Consider the following 14,799-nt stretch of genomic DNA (forward strand, 5'->3'; position numbering starts at 1 on the left):
GTGTAGGCAGATGCATTAAATTTTGTCGAGAATAATTAATTTGGGGTATCAGTGTTATGTTGCCGGACAAGATATGTTTTTGGTTCCTTAATGTATAGACGAAAGTTGTGTCCACGTGAATTTCTGATCCAATAGGAGCGCAACAAATTTTGCAGAGGGGACAATAGAGTAGAACCTCCTATGATCATGTTCTTTTTAGAACAACAAATCCGATCTCGTTCACCATACAGTTAAACGTGGATGTACATAGAGACCAAGTGTTGATCGATCGGCTTATTTAATTGATACCCCGAAATTAATTCGATCCTCAGCAACATTTAATCATATGCCTTCACCAACTAATCATTTAATTATATTGCAATTAATGCTAGTTCATAGCTTTTCTTTCTTTCTCAAGAATAAAAAAAATAGTTAACATCTGAGGTCCACTTGAAAGGAGGGAGGAGGAGAAAGATAGATAAAAGATGGGTTTCTCCATTATGCGATTCACTTAATATATCTATTACTCCATTTCGTTTTGAAACCTAATTTATATTTTTGTGTAAATTATTTTACAATATTTTTATTTTCATCAAATTAATGTTGGATGTTTAGCACGAAACTTATGAATTATGTATTAATCATTTTAAAATTTTATTATTCACTATTTTTGCAAATATAATTCAACATTTTAAAATGTTTTGACCAGAACTTTTAAATCCAGACATAATGTGGTATGATTCATATGAGAATTACAAATTGCGAAATTTATAAAATACTTGACGGTGAGAGAGGCCTTTTTTTTTTCTTTTTTATTTACCAACTTTTGAAATGTCAATTCAGTTAGAAGGGCCAGCGATTTTGTCGGTGAAATCTTGAGGAATAATAATATCAATAATAACAAAAGTAACAACAACAATAATAATAATAATAATAAAAGACTCTTTTTAACTATGCTTCTCTGTTTTCACAATAGAAGCAGTATTTATAAGAATTGTGCTATACTCTGCTTCTTTATTTTTACTGGGGTCTTTATAGAGTTTAAACTCAAGAGATTGAGAATGAAATACGGTAATAGGAAGGATCTTCGTAAATTTGTAATTGTACATAGACTTATTCGATGTGCTCTTGTCACATGTTATTTTTCTTTGCAATGGTCTAGGTGAACTTTCTAATCTAATCTGATTAATAATAATATATTTTTTATCTTTTAATTATTAATTTTGAGGAGATTTAGGACAGGCATTGGCGAACTTTAAGGAGATTGCCATCTCAGGAAGATATTTATCATGCTATTTACGGATAGATGGGATTGAATTAATAATACCAGATGAGCAATGCATCAAATGAATGGCTCATAATATCAGGACCATGGATAGTCTGATCGGTTCCATAGGAACGAGACTCGCAGTTAGACTTGGAACTGAGTTTCAAAGGCTCCTTCCTAGTGGGTCCTCTCTGCCCCTCGGTTTGTTAACTCGAGCCATGAAGATTTGGCGATCGTCAGCCCATGGGTTTAGAAATGTTTATGATTTGGATTTTGAAATTTGTATTTGCAACAATCTCGAAAAACGAGGATATCTTGTGATGTGACAATCAAGATTCAAGGATAATATGTGCCAACCTAGCCATATAAAATGCAGAGCAGCAAAGAGTAGGGATACGGGTAATTATGGGTAATTATGTGATAATTAAGACTCAATGATTATAATAAAATTATTAATGTATTAAATATTTCTATAATATTGTAGAATAAATAAAATTTTAATTCACATTAATGTGAATTAAAAAATAAAAATAAATAAAGTTTTTATACACCAAAAGTTCTTCATTAATATATTATTAATGCAGTTGTAGCAATTCTAAAATAAGATATATATTGATTGTTTTTAAATATATTTTAAGTATTTAATAAGTAAAATATTAAATATTTCTAATATATATGTTTAATATTTAAATCTTAGTGCTAAGCTTAAGCTTAGATAATTTTTTTTTAGAATTTAAATTTTGCATATATACATATACATATACATATATGTCTCTCAATTATTTGCATATGTATCTTCTCAGTAAACGGACTCCCCGTTGCTTCTTCCAATTGCGTTTCTGCCTCAAGAATGCGAGCTTCAGTTGCTGATTTGAGTTCAAGAACTCTAGAGTGTTGCTTCTGCAACTCAGTGATAGTTACTACATGAGAAGCTAATTTCTCAACAATGGCTGGAAGCAGTAGATTTTAGCAGCTCTTGAAGTTCATCAACCTGGATTTTGAGTTAAAGTTTGTCTCGCCTAGAAGTTCATTGTTCGAAAGAGCTTATGAAGCCTTATTCTCTGCTTCGGCAATTTTTTTGTTTAAGCTCCTTTACAGTAGTCTCCAAGGAAGCCACTTTGGCCAAACTTTGATCCGATTTTTCCTTCAAAGATGCAGATTTTTCAGAGGCTTCAACTATCGGACCTTCATAATTATTGACTTGATCCTCAGGATTCCTCATCAGCTTTTCCAAAAGAGATTTAACCTCCGAGTCTTTATCCGAGAAGCTCGTCATAGCCTCTTGGAGTTTAAGCTCATCGAGCCTTGTTTTGTCCATAATATTCTCTCTCCCTCTTGTTGTCACTCACTTTTACGTGGCACTCATTCTTTGTTTTTGCTTTCTTTCTTATTTTTGGTGCTCCTCTGGTGGTTTGTGTGAGTGAGGAGTTTGTCAATACAAAGAGAGAAAATTTGGCTCGCATTTATATTGCAAATAAAATGAGATATATGTATGTCCATAGCCAAAGAAAAGGAAGAAGGTCGTCTCATCTGACCCGACCTAACCTCACCTCGCATTTTTATAAAGTCTCTGAGCTTAGCTTTTCCTCTTTTACATTTTCTCTCACCACTTTATTTATATATTATATAATTAACTAAATGACTCGCTCAGCTCATTAGAAAATTACTCCTAGAAATTAAGCTAATTATTGTTGTTTATTACCAGAAATAAGAAATAATGGAGAAAAGTAACTGTAAATGTTGCCCTCCATGGCTGCTGTGCATGATAATGACGTCCGCGTGTTATCACGAAATTCAATACAAGCTGTATCTTCCATTCCCCTTGTATATATCTCCATTTGAGTGTGTCATCCTATAAATTATATAATTTAACTAGCATTTTTGAAAATATATTCCGACGAAATCTAAGAAAATGGTGTGGCATTCATTTTCCCTTTGCTCTTGTTGATAGAATTGATAAGCGAACCCAACCAGAAGAAGCTATAAAGAGGGACCAACAATTTGGCACCTAGCAAGGAAGGGAATGGTATGGAAGAGTTTCCCAAAAGGAAGCACCCACATATATTTTTACATTTTTGCACAAGAAAAAAGTAATTAGTGCTAACATGTCAACTGATCAATATCGCTCATCATACTTTGTGCTCTCCACATATAAAAGTAATTGCTCTTTTGTTCACATTCGATGCGGGATTAACTAGCTCATCATCATCAACTGTACCTTCATCGATGGAGAGTTCAAAGCCATGGACTGAAGATGGGTTGGACAAGCTTTCTTGTGCGTTCATGTCCGACTCAAACAGAACTGGTGGTAGGTAAAACATGGGCATGGAATGTAAGCCCGCTTTCACGAACTCGAACCAGATGCCTAGGTTTAACATATTGCATCTAGAAAAACATTTTCCTAAACTAGACCAATCACAACCATGTAGTAACTTGTTCTTGTTCATCGGTTTAAATTGAGAACACGAGAAACCTTCTATTTGGGGTAAGCTCGAGGGGAAGCATTCTCAAACTTTGAACCCTAATTTAGCGATCGACAAACTTTTAGCGGCAAACCGGCAAGGAACAGAACTTCAGGGAGCAATACACAATTTTATCCTCCATTAACCGTTAAAAGGCAAGTCCATTTTCACGGGAAAAGTCTGTTTCCCATTTCAGCAGAAGCAAGCAATGTCTTCTTCGTTGGAGAAGCGACAAGGCAAAGCGAAATATTCCATCCGACATGAGAAAGAATCTCTGTCCTGTTTCATCCTAAAGCCATCCCTTTCCCTTATGATTCTATCGAAGGAAATACAATAAAGCAAACAACCGTTAATTATTGTCTTTATGATTCCATCAGCCACCTTATAAATTCTGTCATTTCTCTGTAATCGTTCTTCCAACCAGATCAGTCGTTGAGAACCCACGAGTTCCCAGTGTCTTCCCATATCGAAAGTTTAAATGTCGTTGTCCGGTCGCCGTCCTGTTCTACCAGTCAGTTCGACCCGAAGAATCCGAACATTTCATTACTACTACTGTCACCTCTGCAGACGCACGGTCAGAATTCCCTCTAGGAACCCGCAAGTGATCCTTTGTCCCTTTTGTTATGGGGGGCTTAGGGACGAGCCAAGGCCAGTGGCCGCTGACTCGAGAGCCCAGCAAGGCTCTCACTTTGTCGCTCGGTTGCTCAACGACATGGCCCTCGTGCTCGACCCGCCAGATGTTCTGCGGGATTCCCCTATGAGCAGAAGAGCTGTTTGGGGCGTGGAAAGGGAAGCTGATGGAATGTCTTTGAACTCGTGGATTACCCTCCAGTTCGAAGGATTGCCGAGACTTCCTGATCCAGTTCCCCAGTCTGAAGCGGTCCCTCACAGTCACGGAGCAGATCATAGTAACGATACCAGCAACTATGATACTCATGCCGATCCATTAAATGAGTTCTTCGGAGACTTGGCTCAGAATGATCAGCCTGGACCTCCTCCAGCACACAATTCGGCCATCGAGGCCTTAGCGACTATCACAATCTCAGAAAGTCAATTGAAAGATGATCCTCATTGCCCAATCTGCAAGGAGGAGTTTGGGATTGGTGGGGAAGCAAGGGAATTGCCCTGCAAACATTTCTATCACTCGGACTGTATCACACCTTGGCTGCGGATTCATAACACTTGTCCAGTGTGCCGGTTTGAGCTAAAGAATTCCACGGACGGTGATTTCGGAGCTGAAAGTGCGTGGCAATTCGGCGATGAAGATACGATGGGCGGCCTGAACCTGTGGTGGAATCAATTGTTATCTTCGTGGCCTTTTGGTGCTTTTTCTAATTGGGTATATCGGAACTTCAGCTTTCTGGAAAACTGGAGAACAGCTTCTCGCTCGGGTAAGTTTCTGAAATATTTTAAGTCGATGCACAATAAATACATTCTGGAACCATATGTTGATATAAGAATCACTGTAGTTGGTTTCAAACATCTAAGACCAACTCGCATGTTTGACAGGGCATTCATCGCCACTTATGATCATCGAGTAAAACGATAAAAGTTTTGCACTGGTTCTATGATTTGCATCCATATCGACTCAGTGCCATTAGGCTTTCTAGGCAAACTAGCAGCGGAATAATTAGAATTTGGAAGAGAATTCTGCAGACTTGCATACCGTGTTTCTTTCTGAACATATGTTATCGTTCCTCTGCAGGTACCTCCTGGTGGTGCTCTTGGTTCACGCTATAACTTCGACAAGCGTAAGTTGAGACATACAAGGAATCATTCAAGTCCTTGTTTAACTTCATGATTCAAACTATACCATATACCACTAACCCGTAAGTACACCTTAAAACTACCAAGCAGGAAAAAAAGAAAAGGCAAAAACAAAAACAAAAACAAAAACAAAAAATAGAAATACAAAACCGAAGAAAAAGTGTCTGCTAAATTGGATGTCAAGGTAGAAGAGAACGCTGACCCAACAAAAAAAATGTGAAGTTTCTGGAGCTCATAAGGTATGCTCGTCGTTATCATTCCATTCCTGACACTCCGCAGCCTCATTGCATCGTCTACTACATGTGTATTCTTGATGTGTGAAAGTTCTCATTTGATCATTAATCAAGCTTGCTCTGCCTTTTTCCTTAAAAATCTAGGGCAGACTGTTTTTTGATGGTTTTCTTTTTTAATTCATACTGCATATGGATAACCCATTCTTTTCTACATTACGATTGCAATTTTTCCTAAAACCGAGATTTGAGTTTGGTATATATACTATCTTAAGACAGTCTGTACTTCTGCATAAAAGATCGACTTACGTTGCGTTGATATATTTGATTGCTGTGTTTCTTATCTTTTCTTATGGTAGATTGCAGCTTCGGGGGAAGTACAATGAGATCCTCAAGTGTTGATTTGTTGCTATGTGTGTCCGATGAATTCACAGCTAACTCTTACCATGTTATCTTAACTTGCACAGCTTAACATGTTGTGGTCCTCTATGGATCTTGTTCATAATCTTTGACTATTACTTAGCACGCAACGTCTTAAATGGCGGTTATTTTAGTATATTTCGAGAAGTGTTAGAGAAGGTACAGTATTTGATAAACTGTCTCTCGTAATGGTTCCGCAAAGATGTGCGTCGGATATTTCTTTAGTTATATTACTTGGTATCGCAACCTCGCTGACATATATTGATGGCGAGGAACACTGCAAGAATCATAATGATATTCCTTACCAAAAAATGAAGTTTGGGGGTGAAATGAAAATTTTTCGTAATTTAGGGGTGAATGTGCAATCAATCCTCAATTTCATGTTTCCATTTCCAATAAATAAGTGAAGATATGAGAAGGATAACGTTAAAGTATATATGCTGGTCGGAGATCGTCGCTGGCGGTGGCGAAGCCGATGATCAGAAGCTGAGCGGCAAAGAAGGAAATGAACTGCGCTCACTGAGCTCGCCGGACAGTCTGCATGATCGGAATGGGATCGGCGGCTAGTTCTATTCCTCCCCACCACCAATTCTTGGGCTTCGGAGTCCGTGAAGTCGGCGCCGGCGGCGCATTCGCAGTCCACGCCCTGAACACCGCCTCTTCTCTCCGCTTGTGCCTCCATCTCCGCTCTCTCGTCCTCTCCTCTTTCAAGGCACGGTACCCCCCTTTCACTTTCCTTGCTATATCAAGCTCTGAGATGGAATTGCAAGAGGTCACGTTGTAGTTGCTATCCCACCCACAATGCCACTGGAAAGGATGAACTTTAATTGACGTGATGAAAAAGCTATTAGCTTGAGAGCTGCTTTGCTCCGGACATAGTTAGCTTCTTGTTCATTATTAATGTGGGTGGCCTGTTTTATGATACTGCGACCATTGGTGTTTCTTGAATTTGTCTCTTGGGGTTCAGGGTTTTGAATTAGCCGCAGTTCGGAGCCGGTGATGGTCTATTTCTCGTTGATGGATCGAGGAATCGCGCTCTAACTAGTAATAAGGGATAGAGTTATGAGATTGAGATCGAGAAAACTAATCTGTTCAATCTTCTTACTCTGTTGTTTAATCGTCATATGTGCTTCAGGAAAGACATGCACAGATAATTGATGTATATCGGATTAGTGCCTTTTCTTTTATAAATATGTTTGGGAAGCAGATCTAGTTATACCATTCTTGAATTCAGTTGCCCCGTATATCTCCTCATCTATTTTCTGACTCTCTTAATATGATTTCCGTGGCATTTGATTTGCGAATTTCTGCTTCTGCCTTCTGACACTGCTGTTAAACAGAAATTCATTCATCTCAACCATGTGCCCAGATTGAAGGATGTCTGGGGTGAAAAGGCCCTAAACTTCAATGGAGTCGACTTTCTTCAGTCTTCAAGAGATGCCATTACTCGCACATGTTTATCTTTCTTCAATTATTCTGATGGAAGAGAAGGCAAATTTAAGGATACATCCGTCTCCAGATCATCAACAAGGAATTCATCCAATCGAAGACTATGGACCAACGTCATTCTTGTCCTCAATGTCTTGTGGGTACTATTGCTATCTACTGAAAAGTTAAGACTCTAAATTTGATTTGTCAAAAAAAGGGGGAAAAGGATTTGAAGTTACTTCATTTCTTGTAGTCTGTATTCTGTACGTATTAATACAACTATAGAAAATAAAGTAAGTTTCTCCTGTTCTTCTTTGCAAAAAAATGCCAATTAATCATGGTACAGAATATATGCTGGACAACTTGCAACCCAAGGAAAGATGATGTTTTGGGGAGCTAAGGTTAGACAATGAAAGAGACCCTTTCTTCTTACAGATATGCATCCAGTTCATGCATTTTATTTTGCAGGTTATTTAGGTTTTGATTTTTGTACAGATTAACAGTCTTATTGACAAAGGGCAAATTTGGAGGCTCGTCACATCTTCTTTCCTTCATGCAAATGCTGTGCACCTCATGGTCTGGCCTTTCTGTATCTGCTGGAATTTTCAAGTTATCTTTTGGCACTCTTTCAATTTTTTTCTGAGAACAGTTGTTTTCATATCAGATCAACTGTTACTCTTTGAATTCCGTTGGTCCCTCTGTTGAGACTATCAGCGGCCCCAGAAGATTTCTGACTGTTTACTTCACATCTGCAATCGCAAGTAATGATCAAGAATATTGTAATCATCTCAAGGGTTTGTGTTGAGTTCTGCCTTTTTAATAATTTTGGGATCTATAGGTTCAGCAATGAGTTATTGGTTCAGTAGAGGGCCTGCTGTTGGTGCATCAGGAGCAATATTTGGACTAGTGAGTTCTCTTAAAGTATCCTCTTGCTCCAGCTACATTACCACTTATGTACCTCTGCATGCAGAAGGTTTTCTGTTATGAGAAATACATGAAGCTTAAAATTTTACGAATCGGGGATAGAAAGAATTACTAAGCTTTAAGATTCATCATTTTTGTTCCAAGCCACTGAACTGTGATAATTTGTTTGTATAGGTTGGTTCTCTTGCTATGTTCACTCTGAGACACAGACGTTTGATTGTTGGTGCCGAAGAAGATCTAAAGCGCATCTCGAATGTTATTATCTTGAATATGGTAGTTTATCAGATCATGCATTCTTCGTAGCTTCTTATGAATAAAATTTCCCCCTTTCTACCCCATTTTTGACACTGTGTTCTCATATTCCTCAATGTTCGTTTTGGTGAGAACATATTCCTCTTCTTAAATGGCACAGTTTTGTAAATACGATACCCCATGCAATGTCAAAATAGGCACACCATATCAAGTTTAAGAATATTTGATTGACGGAATCGTACTTGTGTAGGTAATTGGGCTCCTGTCCAGAGACATAGATAACTGGGGACATGTAAGTACTGCTGTTACACTTTCCCGTCATAGCTTTTCTGTGCAAACTAATACATTGACGCAAGTTTACGTTGGTTCACTGGCAATAAGATCGTGTTTGTATGTGCTGATGGGTTAGAAAACCTTTGGGAATGCCATCCTTAGGAAGATATTTTGCCATTGGGAAGTCTATTGCTTTATTAGCTTTATGTTCTCTTGTTAAATTTGTTTTTAGGATTCGTTGCTCCTTCGTGATTCCATTGTTCTTGTTCTAAAGATATGGATATTGGGCATTCATATCTATACTCACATGAACCTCGAAAGTACTACAACAGATGAAGCGTGGAGATGATCAATGTTACCTTTCCTTCTTTTAAGGCTTCATAATTCCTGAGTCACCATTTCATAAAACATTGCAATATTTCTTAGAATATGGTTTCCGACTATTCCTTATATGTTAAACATTGTCACATGTAGTTGGGAGGCTTGCTTGGGGGAGTGGTCGCATCTTGGCTCATCGGCCCTGCTTGGAAGTACAATTCCATGTCCAAAGACGGTCAAAGGATATTCACCGATCGGGCTCCCATTTTTTTCATCATCAAAGGGAACAAAGAACAAAGATGATAAAGCTTCGTACTGCAGATTTCGCTCCTAGTGTCTCTATCATCTATATTGAAATAGATTATCTGCAGTTCTGCACCCAACAGTCGGTTATGGGTTCATAATAAACTGTCTTCTTGTTGTACCACAAAAATAAAATCAATGAAATGCCCATGCCGTGGCAATATGTTATAAATTTCGCCATCGTTTTGTTTGTCATTGCTTTCCCTCTTTGATTTAGTTTCGCACTTCAAAAGGAAGCAAATAATTTGACTTCGGAGCACCACAAACTGGGTGTTAGAATCATCTCAGAGACGACCAATTCCTAGAATAAAAGCCGTAAGCTAAATGAAGGTAGCATTACCTAAAGGAGTCGCATGTTTAAAAGAGAACATCATTTTAGGACTGGGAGCTCTGGGTCGGAACTCTAGTTATTTAGATCACTTCATCGGAAGCCCCGAAAGAGAGAGGGCAGCAAGTTGTCTTAAGTACTCAGTTGCATGCACAAAATTATGATACCATTTCGGATCAACTCTTAGAACATCAATATGTACTTTGCTCAGTGGCATTGCAGATGCTCAAAAGGAACCCTTCGCTATCTAACATTTGCTTAACTTAAGAGAGAGATTCCCTTTGAAACCTGCAACATTAATCTCGTATTTCTTCGCCTAGTCAGAGACTTTGCTTGAGTTTTTCCCACTGGGAGAGCATGCGACGGTTTCAGGAGACATCGCAAATTTGTAGAGAAAAGATATACATTTATGGTACTCTGGCCTGCCACTCTTCTGGCTTCGACCAAAACTCTTTCTTTGGTGTCATTCAGAGATCTGTACTGATTCTTTGGTATGCTTGCTGCGGGAGAAACTTGTCAAAAGGACTGTTCCAACGAAGGATCTCAGCCTTGGGGGAACTCTGATCACAAAAACGACCTTCTCATCAACCTTTTTTCATTTTTTTTTTCCATCAATGCAGGTATTGAAGAAGATGGACCAGGACCGCAGAGAATCCAATTAACCAAATATCCTTCTGTAAAGGATGACCTGCCCAGGCTGCACAAGAACAAACTCGCATTGAGTTATAGGGTATGAGTAGCAGTAGTAGTCCCCATTTAATGATTGCAAGTAAAGCACTTACATGAAGGACCTAGAGAAGGAGACGCCAAGTTCCCTGCATTTCCACCATTCCAGACAGGTGAAGTTGGACCAGATGAACGAGGACGGAAGATCGGAGAAACGGCTCGCTTTGGACGGGATGGAGAGGGTCGGGGGGCAACTCTTGGACCAAATGAACGATGAGCCTGAGGAGGATGAGCAGGTGGAACAGAAGGCACAGGGACATTGGGTTCTATGCATGGGCTAGGAGAAGAAACTTCACAATTCACACAGGGGGGAGTAAGCCGGGAGTTAGGTGACGGAGCCAGAGGGTGAGATGAAGGTGCAGAGTTTGGGGGGTCGAGCTCATTGTATGGTCCTGGTGATGGGGCTGGAGAAGGACTAGGAGAGGTGGCTTGTGTTGTTCTGTTCAAATACGATGATAGCATCACACTCTTAACTTTACCAAACTCTGAATTATCCAAACCAAGATTTACAGGAGAGCCTTTGATTATATCAGCCAACTCCTTCAATCTCTCTGGCACCAGGCTCCCATAATCAGACATAACCGAAGCCTGAACTGTGACTGAGGGAGCTAGAGTGGAGCCTTCAGCATTTGTAACCAGCACGTAAACATTCTGCGGTGGAGGGAATAAAAAACAAAATGGGAAAGGGTTTCAATTTAAGAGGAATTAAATAATGCACTTGTATAGCTTAAAAAAGTTATAACTCAAAAGACAAACATATGATGCATGATGATCAGTCCATATGGGAGTCGCTGATAAAAACCAAGGTGCAGGGGTAAAATCAGATAGTCAAGATATTGCACGGTATTGGTGGGTACCGTAGAATCTCCGGCTTTTAAATCACTGTTAAAAAATTGATCCAGTTATTGTCCTAGCAATTTATTTATCATGCAAAAAATGCACACACTACCTGTATTCAATCCACAGCATGTATAACACTAAATATGCTGAGACAAGAAGTGCAATTTTGATAAAACACAAAAAAAGGTACTCAGGCAGCATTTACCATAAGCAGCTTATGACACTGTGCAAGAAGAGTGACTTACCTCATGAGGCTTCAGATGCAATCCATTCTTCAATTGTTCCCGGAAATGAACAGAATTTTCCTCTATGTCGTATATAGAGTTATTGAGTGAGAAATTAAATAAAACCTGCGGTATCTGCCATATGGAAGCTGTTTGCTTGGGAATTACAGTGACTCCCCCAGGAAACTTTAGTATCTGAAAGTCAGACGTCTGCCCAAAAATAGATGTTGTAAGGGTCAGATTAGATAGCTGGAGGAACAGCTCCACCAAAGATGACCTCAGCATAATTAGAGACACTTGGTTAATTGGGACATCCAACGGGTCGGAAAGAACACCAAACACCACATCGGTGCAGTTAGGTGAGCCTGCTTGGTGCATTGATAAAATAGCCATCTGTTCAGGAAATTCCGTTTCATGTTAGTTTCTGTTTAATTTACAACTACAAAGAATGTTGCTGAGGACTTCAAAATAGACCTTTGTGCCAGGAGCGCCTATTTCTCCATATATATCATATTCTAATCTACCAATGCGTGGGACAAGCTCTGCAACAGGTTTTTCCAGCTTAAAGGACGCCTGTACAGCAGCTGCAAAAAGAGATCTATCGCCGATCAATGAGACTGGCAAGACCCAATAGATGCTGGAATAAAAAAGGAAATTGAACATCAAGCACAAAAGAGGAACTTTTGGAAAGACCTCTGATCCACACAAATGCACATAGAAGCAAAGAAGTACCTATATATCAGACTACAACGTCGCTACCACATAGATGGATAAACTAATTGTACAAATGAACTAAAATTATTGAAAAGACCCCTCGACCAACGTAGACTTAAGTAAAAAATATTCACGACTGAGCTTGAAAAAGTTGGCAAAGATGACGCATAATCTCAGGATTTGAGCAATTAATCTACACTAAGAGATGAGATCACACTTACAGAATTTACCAGCTATTGACTCTTATGCAATGCCAGATGTCTATATGCAACAGACATATGCAACCAATGACTGGACCAACAGCGATATTCCAGCCCAGCCGATGTGAATCTACGATTCCTTAACAGGAGAGCTTGGTTGATATCGAAAACCTCGATGGATAATGTCAACAAAAAGCATTAAATGGAAATCACGAACATAAGAAAGGAATCTACCTTTTGAAGTTTTACCTTTTATTCAGGTAGAATCGAGAACGACATTTATCTTGTACCGATAACTATAATCTATAATGACAGGTGAAAGCAGCAGCAGCAGCAGCAGTTAAATCCGCATAAAATGGGTTCCAAAACATCAATGAACTGCAAGAACTCGAAAAACAAGGAAGCTCAAGAGAGCATGTCGACTTCACATACAGAAGCCACGCTGTGACTACAAGTTGACTGACCGTACTTTCCAAGTTACCCAATTGTTGGTGTCGTGAATCGTGAGCTTCTATTACATACACCGATTAGCTACAGACGACAACAAATCCTAAATTAAACACCGAAAATGACAGTGGGAATCGATCTGTAAGCCCAGGGAATCACGAAACCCTAAAACTTCTCACTACAGGGGCCTTAATTCATACCCTATACGAAACGATCAGCTCGCAGGACACCGCTGAACTAACAGGAAACTAAGATTATCAGACTCGAGGCGTACCACCGAGTTTAACAGATTCTTTGGCGTCGAATCCGGGGTTCTTGGAGAGCGATGGGAGTATCCAGAAGACGGCGGAGAGGAAGATGGCGAGGCCTAGGACCAGGGAGAGGAGGCATCGGAGACTGAGGTGCCGTCGGAGGTCCACCGGACATCCCCAGCAGAAGCTTCGGGAAGGTTCCTGAGAGTCGCGGCGATATCCGGGCGGTTGACGCAGATTTGACTGCTGATCGAGCTTCCCCATTCGCAGAGCATCGGTGACTCCTCTCTCCTTAAATCCGAACCAAACGAGCTTCAACTCTTTCTCTCTCTATCTCTAGATGGGAAGGGCACAGTACCGGCGATGAAGGAGAAGGGACGAGGGGACAGACAAGTGTTCATGGTGGACATATGCTCTTATTTTTTTCAAAAAATAATTATATTAATTAATAAATTAGTAAATTTAAACATCGTCTGTGTCTCTCTCTCTCTCTAACTAAGAGACAGACGGACAGTCACTTCCTCTATCCACCAAAACCCAACGCCAAAGGCTTTTCCCATTGCAATGATTCATCATTTATTCGTTCATACGAGTGTCCCATCCATTCATTAGGCTACCCACCGTTGAAGAGAAGCAAAGTTACCAAAACCCAAAAAAAGACGAGAAAGAAGAAGAAAGAAATTGCCACATACCATAAAGAAATTATTCTCTCAACTCCTTTCGACTCAATATCGATTATATTTCAGTCGTCAACGACAACGTAATGTTACCGTTTCTGTATAGTGCCTTGTGAGCCTATTTATTCTCACGTATTGTAATAATTATACTTGCACGCATCACTTCAATCACAACAGTAACGCTCGTTCACCTCTCATGTCGTGACATTTTGCTAGTAAATGAAATAGATGGTATCATTTGAATTGAGTGGCCAGTCGATTCCGAACATGTGTCGTTGACATATTAGTTATGGTGTCGGATCCGAGTCGTGTTGTTTCGAGATTCGAATTGTCACCCCTAAAGGAAGAGAGAGAATCTTTTTTATAATAATAATAATAATAAAATTATTTTAAAATTTTTTTATTTTTTGAAGGAGTGGAGAGTGTAAAGTGGAGGAATTTCAAAATGTGGCCTATGGGGTGTGGTCACTTGGAGGGTACACTTCAAAATCCTCTTGTTAATGGGTTAATCATTATCAAGGAAATTTGTGGGCCTTACCCATTATTAGAAAATTCAAAGGTTTGACCAATATTTATCAAACACGTGGACCAATAAAAAAGGTTGAGAATCTGTCGACTTTTAAATACAGTCGAATAATCTTCTATTCCACTCCACTGGCTGGCTGGGAATGAAGCACGGATTGGGCCTGAGCCTGGGCCGAATGAGCCCAAATAGTCTTTCTGGTCCCCGCCCAGCCCATGAATATGAACTACACATACTGCTGCTGCC

General features: G+C 39.5%; 2 protein-coding genes across 5 annotated transcripts; one reads left to right on the forward strand and one right to left on the reverse strand.

The window, feature by feature from the left end:
* Positions 1-4,133: 4,133 nt before the first annotated feature.
* Positions 4,134-9,803, forward strand: LOC116195077 (RHOMBOID-like protein 10, chloroplastic). 4 transcript variants are annotated; one of them, XM_031524045.1, is made up of 11 exons: positions 4,142-5,099; positions 5,414-5,714; positions 6,065-6,837; positions 7,466-7,737; positions 7,900-7,954; positions 8,049-8,129; positions 8,218-8,314; positions 8,392-8,459; positions 8,652-8,750; positions 8,980-9,021; positions 9,477-9,803. In XM_031524045.1, the coding sequence occupies exons 3-11, from the start codon at positions 6,667-6,669 to the stop codon at positions 9,621-9,623; spliced, it is 1,032 nt and encodes a 343-aa protein (XP_031379905.1). In that variant the 5' UTR covers positions 4,142-5,099; positions 5,414-5,714; positions 6,065-6,666; the 3' UTR covers positions 9,624-9,803. The 4 variants fall into 4 exon arrangements, with proteins under 4 accessions (XP_031379908.1, XP_031379905.1, XP_031379906.1 ...); XM_031524046.1 differs by having other exon boundaries at positions 5,414-6,842; positions 7,495-7,737; XM_031524047.1 differs by having other exon boundaries at positions 4,145-5,099; positions 5,414-6,837; positions 7,466-7,710.
* Positions 9,804-10,014: 211 nt separating this feature from the next.
* On the reverse strand, positions 10,015-13,808 carry LOC116195076. The gene is made up of 5 exons (XM_031524044.1): positions 13,377-13,808; positions 12,216-12,325; positions 11,763-12,134; positions 10,734-11,328; positions 10,015-10,648 (listed from the first exon to the last, which is right to left on the reverse strand). Exons 1-5 carry the CDS (start codon positions 13,615-13,617, stop codon positions 10,563-10,565), a joined length of 1,404 nt encoding a protein of 467 aa, XP_031379904.1. The 5' UTR covers positions 13,618-13,808; the 3' UTR covers positions 10,015-10,562.
* Between the last annotated feature and the right edge of the window lie 991 nt (positions 13,809-14,799).

Source organism: Punica granatum, chromosome 2, assembly GCF_007655135.1.
Source record: "Punica granatum isolate Tunisia-2019 chromosome 2, ASM765513v2, whole genome shotgun sequence".
Taxonomy (NCBI): domain Eukaryota; kingdom Viridiplantae; phylum Streptophyta; class Magnoliopsida; order Myrtales; family Lythraceae; genus Punica; species Punica granatum.

Excerpts from the sequence above, each read along its gene's own strand:
- LOC116195077 (XM_031524045.1), top strand. The coding sequence starts at position 6,667 with ATGATCGGAATGGGATCGGCGGCTAGTTCTATTCCTCCCCACCACCAA. Across the intron at positions 7,738-7,899 it reads CTATTGCTATCTACTGAAAA|AATATATGCTGGACAACTTG; the intron begins GTTAAGACTCTA and ends ATCATGGTACAG. Across the intron at positions 8,460-8,651 it reads CAGGAGCAATATTTGGACTA|GTTGGTTCTCTTGCTATGTT; the intron begins GTGAGTTCTCTT and ends TTGTTTGTATAG.
- LOC116195076 (XM_031524044.1), bottom strand. The coding sequence starts at position 13,617 with ATGGGGAAGCTCGATCAGCAGTCAAATCTGCGTCAACCGCCCGGATAT. Across the intron at positions 11,329-11,762 it reads TGCATCTGAAGCCTCATGAG|AATGTTTACGTGCTGGTTAC; the intron begins GTAAGTCACTCT and ends CCTCCACCGCAG. Across the intron at positions 10,649-10,733 it reads TCCTTCTCTAGGTCCTTCAT|CCTGGGCAGGTCATCCTTTA; the intron begins GTAAGTGCTTTA and ends GTTCTTGTGCAG.